The sequence below is a fragment of the Hyperolius riggenbachi genome, chromosome 2, assembly GCF_040937935.1.
Source record: "Hyperolius riggenbachi isolate aHypRig1 chromosome 2, aHypRig1.pri, whole genome shotgun sequence".
Taxonomy (NCBI): Eukaryota; Metazoa; Chordata; class Amphibia; order Anura; family Hyperoliidae; genus Hyperolius; species Hyperolius riggenbachi.
In genome coordinates this window covers 273,256,521-273,272,459 of record NC_090647.1, presented here as the reverse complement: position 1 = coordinate 273,272,459, position 15,939 = coordinate 273,256,521, and the positions used below count along the sequence as shown (strand labels likewise).

The 15,939-nt window shown below is 42.6% G+C and overlaps 2 protein-coding genes across 2 annotated transcripts in view; one reads left to right on the top strand and one right to left on the bottom strand.

The window, feature by feature from the left end:
- Window positions 1-15,939, top strand: part of LOC137546355 (uroplakin-3b-like protein 1) — a 162,952-nt gene that overhangs the window by 44,176 nt on the left and 102,837 nt on the right. The gene's annotated exons all lie outside the window — the stretch shown is intronic.
- Window positions 1-15,939, bottom strand: part of REPS2 (RALBP1 associated Eps domain containing 2) — a 211,682-nt gene that overhangs the window by 188,032 nt on the left and 7,711 nt on the right. The window contains exon 2 of the mRNA XM_068268694.1: window positions 1,180-1,303. Coding sequence (XP_068124795.1) covers window positions 1,180-1,303 — 124 coding nt within the window. The remainder of the gene's footprint in view (window positions 1-1,179; window positions 1,304-15,939) is intronic.

Sequence of the window (15,939 nt, the reverse complement as noted above, 5' to 3'; positions counted from 1 at the left end):
ACAGAGGTTGTGGGGAGGCGCCCAATTTGTATAACGTGTTCAAACTGGTATACTATATATAGTAAAAAGGAGATATCTTACCTCTACTGAAGACTCACAAAGATGGATAAACAGGGAGTCTTTATTTAAAAAAAAAAAGGTTATACTGTAGACTCATCACTTCAGCCAGTCATGGCCAGTCTGTGCAAGAGACGTGCGCCTTCTACGTATCTCTCCATCGGCTGCTGCAGAGATACGTAAAGAGCGCCTTTTTTTTATGTCAGACTGGCCATGACTGGATGAAGTTACGGGACCCATTACGAAAGAGGGAGAAGACTGAGGATGGTGGCGTGGGAGCGATTCATGCACATGGGGCTGGAGGAAGCCCCAGGTATGTATAAAACTTTTAATTTTATTCAGCTCTGGTACACTTTAATGTTTGCACACAATAATTAAACTTTCAAATTTTAGCCAAATTGTACGACACCCTATTCCAACTACACTCTCAATTTCCTAATACCTAACACTAGGGATGGTCAATGACATGCAAATAATTCTGAGTTCATGCAAAATTATGCAAATTTTGTATGTAACTTTATGCAGCTTGGAAATGGACCAATCAAATACCATCATTTTCAAGCTGCATATATTTGCATCTAAAATTTGCATAATCCTGCACGTCTGCTTGCGACCCTCATCTCCTCTCCCCCCTTCCCTGTGAGCAAAGTAGTTTGCAGTTGTAATATGCACATGCTGCTCTATACCATGCATATTACAACTGATTTTTCGTTATATAGATATCTTTTATCTCACAAGCATCCTTCTTCATTTATATATTCTGATGTACTATGCCCAGTTGTATACTGAATACATTTAATTGCAACAAAAAATAACCACATAGTTTCTGTGTTCACTAAGCTAGCTGATGAAAGTTGCTACTACCCTAAATTATTTGTTACACAACATAGTAAGGTCACTTTCCTGGTTATGCAGACTTGCTCGCATGGCTATGCATGTCACACAGGTGCCTGAACACAGATACAAACATGTTTCAGGCAAGACCATTTACATACTGCCTAGATGAATGCCCAGCCAAAGCTCAGCTCTAACAAAGTAGACAATACACGACAGCTTGCTTAATTAAATGTATGATAGCACTACGACAGACACATTTTCTGTGAACTGAACTCGGTTTCTTACCACATTTGATACTCTCCAAACGAACTGGCAGGCCAGCTTGTGCTGCAGCAATTAATTTCAAAGCAATGAAAAACTGAGCTGGTCCAAAGTAGCCGACATGTTTTGCACCACATAGTTCTGTGATCTGTGATTGAAGACAAAGAAGAAAAATCAATATGAAATCAACAAGCAAGGAAGATACATTACATGTATGGGGGACATAACACTAAACTCAGTATTATTATTATTGATTTATAAAGCGCCAACATCTTAGGCGGCATTGTACAAAGTAAGGAAAACAAACATGGTGTACATAATAATCCAAACAGCGGTATTCATCAAATATGGACACTGGTACAAAATACAAAATTGATAATTGTGACAACTGTAACATGATGAATAAAATGTATAACAGAGTGCAAGCTACAAAATGAATAACAAATTCCAAGACAAAAAAGGGCGAGAGAGCCCTGCCCTTTAGAGTTTAACATCTAAATGAATGGGCAGAACAAGAGGTGGGGAAGTATGCAGTGTGTTTTTAGGTTATCTAGTAAGGAGTACAACTTGCCCAAAGGTCAAAGAGGGAATGGCTTATGCTTTTGGGAAAAGGTGAGTTTTGAGGGAGCATTTAAAGATTTCAAAGGTTGAAGAGTGACAAATGTCCTGTGAAAGGACATTCCAGAGGAGGGGTGAAGCACGTGAGAAGTCTTGTATACGTGAATGTGAGGTGGTGATTCTAGAGGAGAAAAAAAGAAGCTCATGATCTGAGATTGTGGTTGGGTTGGCATCTGGAAACAAGTGAGGAGATGTACAGGGGAGAGAGATTGTGGAGAGCTTTGTAGGTTAGGGTTATGAGTTTAAAATGGATCCTCCCTCTAATTGGCAGCCAATGAAGAGCTTGGGAAAAAGCAGCAGCAGAGGAAGAGAGATGAATACGACAAGCAGCCGAGTTCAGTAGAGAGTAGATTATGGCTGAGAGTTTTTGGCTTATTACAAGCTTTGTTTCATGCAATCATTGTTAGATATCCATGTATAGCACTCCGTCATCATAACGTTGACCAATCAGACAGGACTGCAGCTTCACAAAGCATAGCAGGGGTTTGGAAAAAGGCAGGGGTAAATTATATAGAAGCGAAGGTGTAAAGTCCTGACTATAAAGCTTACAAGTTTACTAAAAAAATACAAAAGTTATTTTTAAATGTGGATCCTTGGATTTAACATAATCAATCAAACCCAAAAACCTCAAGTACGTCATATCTTTAGGATGCTTGTAAATGGGGGCTGGTGGGCTCTGCATGCAGGACTAGACCCATACATGGTTCCCAGAGACATTAGACATGGAAGATGCTTTCCAGGAGATTATTTTCTTTTCATATTACATATTGTAAATGGATGCTGGAATTTTGAAACATATATCAGCGAACATTTCAGCTATTTAAATAACTCTCTTAACAGAACTCAGTAAAACTCATGCCATTGATTATTATAATAACTATGAAATGAAATGAATTACAGTAGTTTTGTGTTGCCTACATAATTTACTGGTGAAATATGGACATTTTGTGAAAAGACACCTGATACCATTGGATGGCAGTGTGTCCTTTTTTCACTCGGTTAGAATACGTGTTTTCTAGATTATAATCCCCACAACTCTTTTAACCACTTGAGGACCCACCCTTTTTCCCCCCTTAAGGACCAGCGCTGTTTTAGCTGATCTGTGCTGGGTGGGCTGTGCAGCCCCCAGCACAGATCAAACACAAGGCAGAGCGACCAGATCGCCCCCCTTTTTCCCCACTAGGGGGATGATGTGCTGGGGGGGTCTGAGCGCTCCTGCCTGCCTGGGTGTTGCGGGGGGGGGGGGGCACCTCAAAGCCCCCTTCCGCGGCGAAATTCCCCCCCTCCCTCTCCTCCCTCCCTTCCCCGGAGATCCGAGGCTGCACAGGAACGGATGTGTCCTGTGCAGCCTCTAACAGGCTCCTGCCTGTCATGTGACAGCAATCCCCAGCCGCTGATTGGCCGGGGATCGCTGATCTGGTACAACGCTGGTACTGTTAGCAGCGTTGTAAAAATGTAAACAAAGTGGATTATTTCCGCTTGTGTTTACATTTAGCCTGCAAGCCGCGATCGGCGGCCCGCAGGCTATTCACGGAGACCCCCGCCGTGAATTGACAGGAAGCAGCCGCTCGCGCGAGCGGCTGCTTCCTGATTAATTAGCCTGCAGCCGGCGACGCAGATCTGCGTCGCTGGTCCTGCAGCTGCCACTTTGCCGACGCGCGGTATGAGTGCGCGGTCGGCAAGTGGTTAATATATCACTTCCTTGAGATAAGATACTGCAAGTTTTGAAAAATTATTCATATGTCGACCAGGTTATCTATGGCTGTACTATGTTTTGTCTGCCTTTTTGACTCATTGTTGAACATTTCGTTAAAAAAATGTGTTGGCAAATATGTCTTATCATATTGATATGTACTTTTGTATGTTTATTAAGCTTTAAAAAAAAAAGAATACGTGTTTTTGTTGATTTCTTTTGCTTATAGGGAACCCGAGGTGACTGACATATGGAGGCTGACATATTTATTTCCTCTTAAACAGTGCACATTGCCTGGTTGTCCTGCTGATCCACTGCCTCTAAAGGTGGCCATACATCTATGGACTTGGTAGCTGATTGAACATTTGATTCAATAATTATTGTTGAATCGAATTAAAATTGGTACCGCTACAAGCATGCACGATCAATGATTTGACTGATTTTGGGACACAATTAGTCAATTGTAGCGATAAGACACGCAGGGAAATCTCAGGCCATGTGGTCAATTGGGTGCGTGGCGGTAACAGCGTGCAATAATCGCAAACAATAAACTTAACAGTAACCCCCAGCTGCCACCCCCCAAATGTTGTATGTGCCTCCTGGTGCCTGTGCATTTATATGTTACCTGTCACGCTGCCTCCTGAGTGTTCGCACTGCATTTGGGTCCCACGTGACTATCGGCATAAAGCACGTGGGGCCTGTGTGTGACATCACACCACAGCAGGACACTGGAGAGCGATCAAGGGCACAAATTCAGCAAGTCCTGTTTGCCAATTCCCAGTGACAGCTAAAGCTGGTGAAGATTTGCCTCTAGAAATTATTCCTTTTTTTTTTAAATAATGTTCTTTTTATCATCAATACTAAACGTACATGTAGGAGGAGCACTTCAATGGCACAAATACTTGCAGTGTACTTACTTTCGTTGCCAGAAGTTACATGAATGGCTGTGTGTTGAGTTATTTTGATTTGACAGCAAATTTACATTGTTATACAAGCTGTACACTGACTACTTTACATTGTATCCAACTGTCATGTCTTTATCTTATTGTCCCATGAAAAGGTGTAATAAAATATCTACAAAAATGTGAGAGGTGTACTCACATTTGTAAGAGATTGTATGTATCAATGCTCCCGAAGGTTTTTTGTAAATTAATGTTTTTAAACAGTAGCTTACCATTTCAATTTGTGGCCAAGTATGAATTCCAAAAAACTGATGTTTTACAGTTTTCAGGGTTCACCAAGGTGGTGAAAAAAGGGGTAAATCGGTGGAAAAATTGCAAACAGGGTATGGGCCTTTAGTGTGAAGATCTCAGGTTCTCTTATGTGTATATTATGGTTAGACTGGGATTACCATTTAGACTTACGGTAAAGTATTAGGTACAGATGGTGTGATCATTGAATTGGGGGATGGGATAGGGATATCCATTATTTAAAGGGTGTAAGCTAGTTATGGGAGAAGGGTTATGGAGATGAGAAAGGAATTTCCGTTCTGGTTAAGTACTACAGGAAGGGGAGTTAGGGTTAGATATAGGACTTGACTGTGAAAATAAAACAGTAGGATATCTGAAAAAAAGTCATTTTACATACAGTACAACTATTTATCTCATCAGTTATTTTCACCTTGGATTCACTCTAAGATCACTAGGTATCTTCAAGATGCCAGAGGATGCCCAAACAGCTTTTTTCCCCATCACGTTTAGATACAGTACTTTGGGTGGGGAAGAAGCATCCATCTTTCCTTGCACGGCACCCCCTAGTACTAAAAGCTATTACAGGCAAGCTTATCCAGTGGCTGGATGGTGTACTGGTTAAGGGCTCTGCCTCTGACGCAGGAGACCAGGGTTCGAATCTCGGCTCTGCCTGTTCAGTAAGTCAGCACCTATTCAGTAGGAGACCTTAGGCAAGTCTCCCTAACATTGCTACTGCCTATAGGGCGCGTCCTAGTGGCTGCAGCTCTGGCGCTTTGAGTCCGCCAGGAGAAAAGCGCGATATAAATGTTATTTGTCTTGTCTTGTCTTATAGAGCAGGATGACTCTGCATACATGCTGCCTTCCCTTCGGCTCATTTTAGTCACTATGCCTGGTGAGCTAATATTTGAATGTTAACAAGTCTGAGCTTAGCAATCATTTATAAAAAGGATAAAATCACTACTGCACTGTGCTGTGCTTTCTGCACATTTAACCACCCTGGCGTTCTGATAAGATCGCCAGGGCGGCTGCGGGAGGGTTTTTTTTAAATAAAAAAAAAACTATTCCATGCAGCCAACTGAAAGTTGGCTGCATGAAAGCCCACTAGATGGCGCTCCGGATGCGTTCTTCTGATCGCCTCCGGCGGCCAGAAGTAACACGGAAGGCCGCAATGAGCGGCCTTCCGTGTTTCACTTACCTCGTCGCCATGGCGACGAGCGGAGTGACGTCATGGACGTCAGCCGACGTCCTGACGTCAGCCGCCTCCGATCCAGCCCTTAGCGCTGGCCGGAACTGTTTGTTCCGGCTACGCTGGGCTCGGGCGGCTGGGGGGACCCTCTTTCGCCGCTGCACGCGGCGGATCGCCGCGCTGCGGCGGCGATCAGGTAGCACACGCGGCTGGCAAAGTGCCGGCTGCGTGTGCTGCTTTTTATTTCATTAAAATCGGCCCAGCAGGGCCTGAGCGGCAGCCTCCGGCGGTGTTGGACGAGCTGAGCTCGTCCAGACCGCTCAGGTGGTTAAAGACTGCTTTTAAGTCAACCTCAATGGCAGCAGCTGAAAAGCTATCCTAAATCATTCAATAATACTCGATTCGATTTTAAGCAATTTTGTGTATAACTCATTTTATTGTCCTATTGAAATACAGAGATTACTAGAAATCTGACATACATCCAAATCATACCCCGGTTTATTAACATTTCTCTTTAATATCTGTGCAATGTAGGAATTAAACACATCCATACTCCCCCTTGTTTACCTAAGCCTCTCCAAAGTTCCTGTCTTGTTATTATAGTTACATTCCCAACTTGTACGACAACGTTCACAAAATGTGCTTAAAGTCTGTATTTGAGACACTGTGAAAAAGTCTATAAACAAAAAAATACACTGAAAACAGTTCACAACTGTCAAGAAACAAATACATTATTTACTTGATATCTAAGTAGTTATGCTTACTGGAATTTAACTAAAGCATATTAAAAATGTTAGAGCAATGAAATATTATATTTTGACTGGCTGCTATGCGATTGCATAATGCCATTTAGTTTTCAAGTAAGATCCCCCACATTTCCTAGAAATATTTTTACAAGTTGTAGCAGTGTGTATTATTGTATTGCTGCACTATTGTTTACTTAACATGAAACAATGCAAGCTCCGAGGAATGTGGAGAGAAGCTGCAAAAGTACACAGTATTACAGTGCCAGGAAGCTGTTTGATAACATCACTCATACAGAAATGTCATTTTAGCCTTCAATTTCATATATCATCCTAATGGTACCCATACACGGTACAATAAAAATGTTTGATTTTCCCATTTTTTTGTCCAAAAACGAAAAGTTAAAAAGAATCTTTTTTTTTTCAATCAAGAAAAACGACAGATTATCCCTTTTTTTCTATAAAAATCCGATCAGACATGTTGGAAAAATCCTTATATTCGATCGAACGGAATAATCAAACTAAATGATCTAATTAAAAAAAAAAACTTGTACCATGTATTTACACATTAAGGGGGATCCAACATAAAAAAAAGATGTAACAGAAATGTTAAAACTATAAATATTTCAGATGATACTTAAATGTTGGTTTCTATTGTTTTTGTAATGCAGACATATTACACAGCACTTTACAAAGTTCTGGTGGTCCCCGACTTACAGGCAGGTTACGTTTCAGGAGATTATTTGTAAGTTGAATTTGTTCATTGAGTCCTGTATTGAAAATGGTGGAATGTGGATAAATGATTCACTTTTGGACAACTTGGGATTTGGACCTTTAGTATTAAAGTGGACGTTTGGGCAGATATTGTGCAGTTGGCCGGTGTGTACAAGTCGTTTAAACAACATTGTCCCAGAGCATTCGCACATGTCGTGTGAAATGTCACTTCTGCACACAGATCAACGACATAACTATTAGGGATATCAGTGTGTGTGTAGACAACATCATTTAAACTACTTTTTGGAGGTTTTTTTGCAGGGTAATGTAATTTTAGTAATGCCGCTCTTTTGTGTGCGCCAACTTTTATCCAGTGTGTTTCTAATGACATTTAGACCGTGAGCCCCTCTGAGTTCGATTAAGTGGCATGACTATGAAATCTGTAAATGTATCTAAGGGATAGAACTAGTCTATGTATGTAAGTTTCTTTATGTATGAGTATGTGGGTATGTTATTAGCCCTTTCATTCATAAATGTGACATTTGTGTGTTGATTTAGCAGGAATGCCAGGAAGCAGGCACCTGTGGGCTTAAGTTCCTGGGAAAGAAGCCATTTATTGACTGAAGGGCTGCATAATGATGCCAGCCAGGACAGTGGTTTAGTCAATTGCTTCCACTGTACATAAATATAGAATGGAGCACATGAGCAGGAGGATATACTTGCAAATATACTTTTACTCATGTATAATATAAGGCAGGAAGCACAAGTACCCTTGCGCAAGGATAAGAAATCCCTAGTGTCACACGGATCTTTACCATCATTTCAGTGATGAGGGGACACTTCAATTCATAGGCAGCCTTTGCATATCAGCTGCTCCTACCATAGCTCTCTACCTCTTCATCCTTTATCTTATTCTTATCACTAGGCCAAAGTTATCAAAGCATCACAGAGGTGCCTGGCTCTTCTACAGACCACATATGCTATTGCTCCGTTGTTATTGCCTGATGAAGCGGGATCAAACCTCCGAAACGCGTTGCATATTTGGAGTTCATAAATAAAATATATTGACTGTCTTTACTACAGTCATTGTGTGTCTACTTGGAGGAGGTAAGTCCACCACTACCTCCTCTATTTACCAAGAATTTGGTTTTTAAGCCCATTTAGCTTCCTTTTATCCTTTTGGCGCCTCTGTTCTCCTGCATAATATTCAGTCCAACCTGGGTGGAGGGTTGAACCCCCTTTTTTCTCATCTACAGAGAGCGACTTCTTATTCCATAGTGGGGTCAGGAAAATCTCCCCACCTGCCTTTACAGTGGTTGCCTAATGGTAACCCTGGTTTGTGAGTATTAATATTTACTCTATCTAGTAACCATTTACCAGCACATATTACACTATTGGGGCTCTTGGTGTTCTTTGTTTTTATTTTTTATTACTGAGAGTGTGTTCTTCTTAAACAGTTCTAACCAGCAGGGGAACAGTTCTGCATGATAATAAAAAAAATCTTAAACCCTACTTAATAGTGGCAGTTTAGTGTGAATTTGTAAAACTGCACTACTGTTAAGAAAAGTGCAAATCCATCTTTAGGCTTTGTTCACATTGTTCACATTACCAAACGCGGACGGCCATGCATTCGGAATGCAACGCGTACGAACGCACGCCATCCGTGTTTGTATGCCTTGCGTGGCTGATCCCATTCACTGAAAGTGAATGGGACAGCCACACGTTTTGGGGAAAAAATGCGTTCAGCATGCGTTCCCGGACCGCCCAGGTCCGGAACGCATGCAGTGTGAACATCAGACAGTGCACTCTATGCACTGTCTGATGTCGTGTGTGTCGGCCTCCTGCACGCGTTCCCGAAACGCGGAAGGAAATGCGTGCGGTGTGAACGGGGCCTTAAACTGCTGGAGATTAAGAAGTGCCTAATGCTGGGCATACACGGCTCGTTTTTTATTATCAATCGAGCCGCTGATGGCTCGATTGATAATATCCGGCGTGTCCGATCACCTCGCCGGATTGATACCACGCTCGACAATGGAAGAAACGAAGCACAGATAAGGAAGTGCCCACGGGGACGAGCGGTAATCGATCCACGCGCCCGCTGGCTCGATACTGGCGCATTATCGAGCCGAGTATGCCCAGCATCATAACACCTAATAGCATAGATTGTGCAGTGCAGGCTAGGCATGATTGTAAAGTGCCCCTCCTCCCTGCTGCCAGGTGTCCTGTGAAGATGTTCTGTGCTTAACCCTTCCAGTGCTGGGCATTGATTCAATACAGCAGGAAACCTTCCTAACACCTCCTATTTAAGAACAGTTTAAGAAGGAAACTGCACTATTTGGTGATTTCTTAATATGTCTGAGACAGTTCTGCACGGATTTCTAAAAACCTACAATATTTTGTCTCAGATACTCTTGATAAATGTCCCCCACTGTCTCCTCTTGCTTTCCTCTTCATTTCCACCTTACTAGTCTCTCACTCCACCTCCTCTGTTTTGACAACCATTTTACCAACTCCCCACATCTTTCTTCATCATTCTTTCTTGCCATTTCTAACCTAATTTGCTTACTTTTATTTATTTTTTCTTTCTGTGTACTGCTCTCAATATTGGAAGTCCAGGCAGCAGAATGTGTTCATGTTGCCAGGTTTAGTGCACGAATGAGCTACTTCTCTACTCTACCACACCTTCTGCTTCTCACTTTCTCTCTCATGTGAACTTGCCCTTCTCTTTCTACTTTAGTTTATCTCATACTTGCATTTCCTCTTTTACTTTCTCTTCACATCCCCTTTATTCTCTATCTTATATTCAGTAGGCCTGATGCAATTACACTGTTAGTGTTAAAGTGGAACTAAACTCAGAATTACTTCTCTGCTCTAAAAGTTTAGCCACAGCATAACCTTTATAGGCAAATACGATTATTCATTACAATTTACGGAAATCCTAAAAAAACTGAAGTTTAGAACATGGTTTTACTTTGCAAGGAGCACTGAAGGAGCTAAGTTAAGCCACAGTGTTTACTGCATAGGGAGAGCTGCTTATATGAACTAATTAGACACTTTGATCTGGCTAATTAAACAAAGAAGCACAGAGCAGTGGATTTCTTCAGCAACTATATGTGGAATAAAGACTTTCCATTGTGTGCTGTGCAAAAGTTCAGGTCCGCTTTCAGGGTTACCAATAATCTAGCACATGCAAATATATACATTCACATGATCCAATTAAGTAAACAATGCAGGATGAAAACTATCTTGCCCAGCCATATAAGAAAACACGCTTGTAGGAAATTAACATATTTATTTTTTTCATTCTGACATTCTTTTCTCTTGATTTAATTAGTACCCATAAATGTGGGAAGTGTTCTTTAACATAAAAAATTGTAGATAAGCACAGAACTTTTTAACTGCTTTACCAGCTAATAAAACACATTGCTCAAAATATTTTTACCAAAGGGTTTGTTTATTTTTTAAGACTTTAATTAACCTCTTCCGGACCAGAGGTCTCTGGCCCCTTAAAGAGGAGCTATCAGCCAGACTATCTCAGAAAAAAACACATATATAAGTAGATAAATACTTGCTCTACTTACATAGCATATGCATTGCACTGTTAGTGATTTTTCTACAGTAAAAAACTGAAAATCCTTCTTAGCATTTCCCATTTTAACTGTGGCTATTTTGAAACCAATCCTAATGTCATTTCCTCCCTTTCTCTCCTCTGCCTGGTTGTGTACGCATTGCCCGCCCCCCACTATAGAAAGTGCATTGTCTCAGCATGAGAAATATTGGCTAATCAGAGATGAACAGATGTTCTAAATGGATAGAATTTAACATTGTTTACTGTATAGGGAGAGCTGCAGATCACAATTCGTGGTCCGGGCTCCGGTTTTCAAAAACCGGAATGCAAATGGATCCGTGCTGCCCTTCTGCAGCATACGTTTCCAGGTCTGTTTGCGTTTACTAAAACGTGCCCCCAGCTCTGTCCGTGGGTGGGGGGGTGCGAACTAGAGGGGGTAGCAGCCAGGAAGCGAGGCAGCGGGCACAGTGGCGGGAAGGGGGGTCGGACCACCCCTCCCTCATCTGGGTCCCCCGTCCCCGCTCCCCCTCCAGCTATTTGCTCAAATGTGATGGTTATGCAGCGAGCGGGGAAGCAATTATCTACCTTCCTTGCGTTCCACTGCTCGCCGCGTGACCTCCTGCAATACCACCCTCTATATTTCATTGGGCTGCTTTGCAGGAAGTCACACGGCGGGCGGAGGAAGGAAGGAAGGTAATTGCTTCCCTGCTCGGTGCATAAAATTACATTTGCGCAAATAGGTGGAGGGGAAGCAGGGACAAGGGGACCAAGGTGAGGGAGGAAGGGCCGACCCCCCTCCCCGCCTCTTTGCCCGATGCCCCCCTTCCTGGCTGCTACCCCCTCAGGCTACCAGAGGACACCTATGGGGGTGACATTGAATGGAGGAACAGGCAGTAGGCAATCCGGATGTCCCTCCGTTTCTGTGTGCAAAATAGCCTGTGTAGAGGGAGATCCATTTTTGTATTGCCTTGCCCTACCCCTCCGTGTATCCGGAGTCTGTGAAAACCCTGCAAATCCGCACCCTCCGTTAAGTTGTTCAAAAAGGATTCCCCGGATCGCCCACGGATCCGTTTTTGAAGTGGGTGAAGACAGACGCTATTTTTAACATTGGTATCCGTGGCTCCGGTTTTGGTCCGGGCCCAAAAATGGAGCCACACAGGGTCAGACTGGGACACTAAGGGCCCACCAAGGAAGTTTCAGCCTGGAGCCAAATTTTCCGACAAAATGCAATCAAATTGGCGGCAGATTCCCCACAAAATGCAATCAAATTGGCAGCAGATATCCCCACAAAATGCAAATAGATTGGCGGCAGATATCCCCACAAAATGCAATCAAATTGGCGGCAGATTTCCCAACAAAATACAATCAGATTGGTGGAAGATATCCCCACAAAATGCAATTAGATTGGCGGCAGATATCCCCACAAAATGCAATTAGATTAGCGGCAGATATCCCCACAAAATGCAAATAGATTGGCGGCAGATATCCCCACAAAATGCAATCAAATTGGCAGCAGATTTCCAAACAAAATACAATCAGATTGGTGGCAGCTATCACCACAAAATGCATTTAGATTGGTGGCAGATATCCCCACAAAATGCAATTAGATTGGCAGCAGATATTCCCACAAAATACAATCCGTTTGGCAGCAGATATACCTACAAGATACAATTAGATTGGCGGAAGATATCCCCACAAAATGCGATTAGATTAGCGGCAGATATCCCTACAAAATGCAAATAGATTGGCGGCAGATATCCCCACAAAATGCAATCAAATTAGCGGCAGATTTCCAAACAAAATACAATCAGATTGGTGGCAGCTATTCCCACAAAATGCAATTAGATTGGTGGCAGATATCCCCACAAAATACAATTAGATTGGTGGCAGATATCCCCAGAAAGGCAGGTCCCCAGTTAGTGGGGGCCCCCATGCTGGAAGGGGGTGCAGTGGGCACAGAGCGGCGGGGAGGGGGGGAGGCCTCCCCCCTCCCTCACCTTGAGCCCCCCCAGTTTAGGTAGGCAGGTCACAGGTGTCCCCAGTTAGGTAGGCAGCCAGGTCTAAGTTCCCCCCAGCTTGGTAGGAGGCGCAGTAGGCACACAGAGCGTCGGGGAGCCCCCTTCCACGCTCCCCCTTCCGCACTCTCCCTCCCTCCAAAATTGCAGCCAGCGGGGAATAGCTTACCGGCATGATGAGATGAGATCCATTGCTCTGCGTGCCACTGGCTGGTCTCCTGCAATGCACTGTGTCCAATCATGCTCTCACAGGAAGTACCGCGAGAGTGTGATTGGACACAGTGCATTGCAGGAGACGGAGACCAGCCAGCGGCACGCAGAGCGATGGATCTCATCTCATCATGCCGGTAAAGCTATTCCCCGCTCGCAGCCGCTGGCTGCAATTTTGGAGGGAGGGGGAGCGCGGAAGGGGGAGCTCGGAAGGGGGGGGGCCCTAGGTGAGGTAGGGGGGGAAGCTTCCCCTCCTCCCCGCCGCTCTGTGCCCAATTTCCCTCCTTCCTGCGCTGTGCCTGCTCTGGGGCCCTCAGGAGGCGGACCCACCGATGGAAACATCGGCAGTTGGGTGGGTCAGTACGAGCCTGGAGCCACAGATACGTTTTTTAAAACAAATGTAAACTGAGCCTAAGATATTATTCAACTGTGAGATCAATACCACTCCCAAATTATTAAAGCCCTAGTTCAGCCTATCATTCTTTAGCATATGATGGTAAAATTGCATTTTGAGTATAAATACAATTGTTTATCATATCGCTTTATTTTCACCTTGGGTTCACTTTAACCACTTCACCCCATGGCGGTTTTTACCCTAACGGACAAGAGCGATTTTAACCTTTCAGTGCTCATCCCTTTCATTTGCCAATAGCTTAATCACTACTGATTACAATTAAATGATCTATATCTTGTTTTTTTCACCACCAATTGGGCTTTTTGGGGTTGATATTTGTTTTCAGTAATTACATTATTTTCTATGCATTTGAAAGGGAAAAACAAGAAAAAAATGAAAAAATACACTATTTCTCCAATTTCATCCCCTATAGTTTTAATATAAACACTGCTACTGTGTATAAAACCAACACATTTTATTTGACCATTTGTTCTGGTTATCACAAGATTTTAATTATGTCCCTAGTACAAAGTATGGTGACAATATAGTATTTGAAAATAAAGGTGTATTTTTGGGGGGGTGTTTTTTTCACTATTTTCACGTGCACGGGAATGCTCGTGCACGCACGGGAGCGTGCACGTACACGCACGCACGTGAACAGCGGAAGCAGCACTGTCTGAGTTATAAAAACATCCTGAAACCATTAAGAGGCTCTAGCAGGACTTTTTTTTATAAGTCAGCTTGTCATTAGGTGGTTAAGGCTCAATTGTAATTAGCAGCCATGACAATCTGATCTAAAAGCTCTTTCACTCAAACAGAAATGACCAATTGATCTTTACAGATATAAAACCTTATCATCATTGTTTGCAAAAGTGGTTTCTTTTCTATGAGGGCCCATTTCTATTACACACGGTGCAATGCGGCTACGTAGACGCATCGCAACACAGCTGTACTGAAACCAATGCACGGCAATGGAACAGTTTCCATTGTGTGCTGGTTATGCGGAGCGGTGCGGAGCAATCCAAGAATATGGAGCATGCTGCAGATTCTCGCATGGCCGTATCCACCTGCTGTCTCCTCCAATACACTTTCCCATTGGGAGATGAGGAAGTGACGCGAATGGGAGAAGTGATGCAATGCGATAGTTGCATCGCATCCCTTCTGCTAATGGGGCCTTAAAGAGACACTGAAGCGAAAAAAAATTATGATATTATGATTTGTATGCGTAGTACAGCTAAGAAATAAAACATTAAGATCAGATACGTCAGTCTAATTGTTTCCAGTACAGGAAGAGTTAAGAAACTCCAGTTGTTATCTCTATGCAAAAAAGCAATTAAGCTCTGCGACTTTCAAAGTCATGGAGAGGGCTGTTGTCTGACTTTTATTATCTCAACTGTAAGTAAACTGTTTACTTTTTCTCTGCTAGAGGAGAGGTCATTACTTCACAGACTGCTCTGAAAGAATCGTTTTGAATGCTGAGTGTTGTGTATTCTGCACATATTATAGAATGATGCAATGTTAGAAAAAAACACTATATACCTGAAAATAAAAATGTGAGAATATTTCATTTGCTGCTAAACTTCTAGTAATTATTCATAGTACACAACCAATTCACTATATCATATTTTTTTTTTCGCTTCAGTGTCTCTTTAACTAGAGATGAGTGAGCAGTTTGGGGAAGAGCGAAACTGCACCTTTTCATGTCCGAGGAGGGCGCTGCAGCAGAGAGATATGATTTACCTGTATGGCCATCTCTTGCCGTTGTGCTCCATGTTGCGAAGTTCTGGCTGTGAAGGAAGGATAGAGTGCAGCTCTTCCTGTAGTTTGTTTTGGTGGCAGGATGACTTTACTTAATTGGTCACTTTTAGGCTCCTTGCACACTGCAAATCCGATTTGCGATTCCGATTTTCCCTGGATGCTTTCAAAAGAAAAACGCAGAAAAAAACGCAGCAGGCAGTACCGATTGAAAATTGGAAATCGGAATCGCATATGAAAATCGATTAAAAATCGAAATCGGAATCGCATGTAGTGTACAAGAGGCCTAAGAGCTGATGAAGAGCCGGTTGTTTGGCTCAAAATGAACTAGTGTTGTTGCCAATATTTGCTTGTCATCCTTTACCTGAAGTTATACATTCACGATATTTATTTTTGAAGAATTTGATGCAGATTTTCTCATTTACAAGAGATTGATATATCTTTATACCAAATATAAGTCCATCTTCTCTTCTTCTGTGTCTAACACACCCTGGCCTAAGCTCAACTTTTTTGTGTTGAGAAGGAACGTTTTCTCCTGTGTTTTCTCCCAGGAGATAATTTTCATCTTATCTAAAAATAACTTTTCAGCGCCTAGTAATTGAAAAATCACTGAAATGTTGATTAATTTCTAGCATGCTGGGAGCTCTAAAGCTATTTTGTTGCTAAGGTTTGAAAATATCTCCTTGGAGAAAACTCAA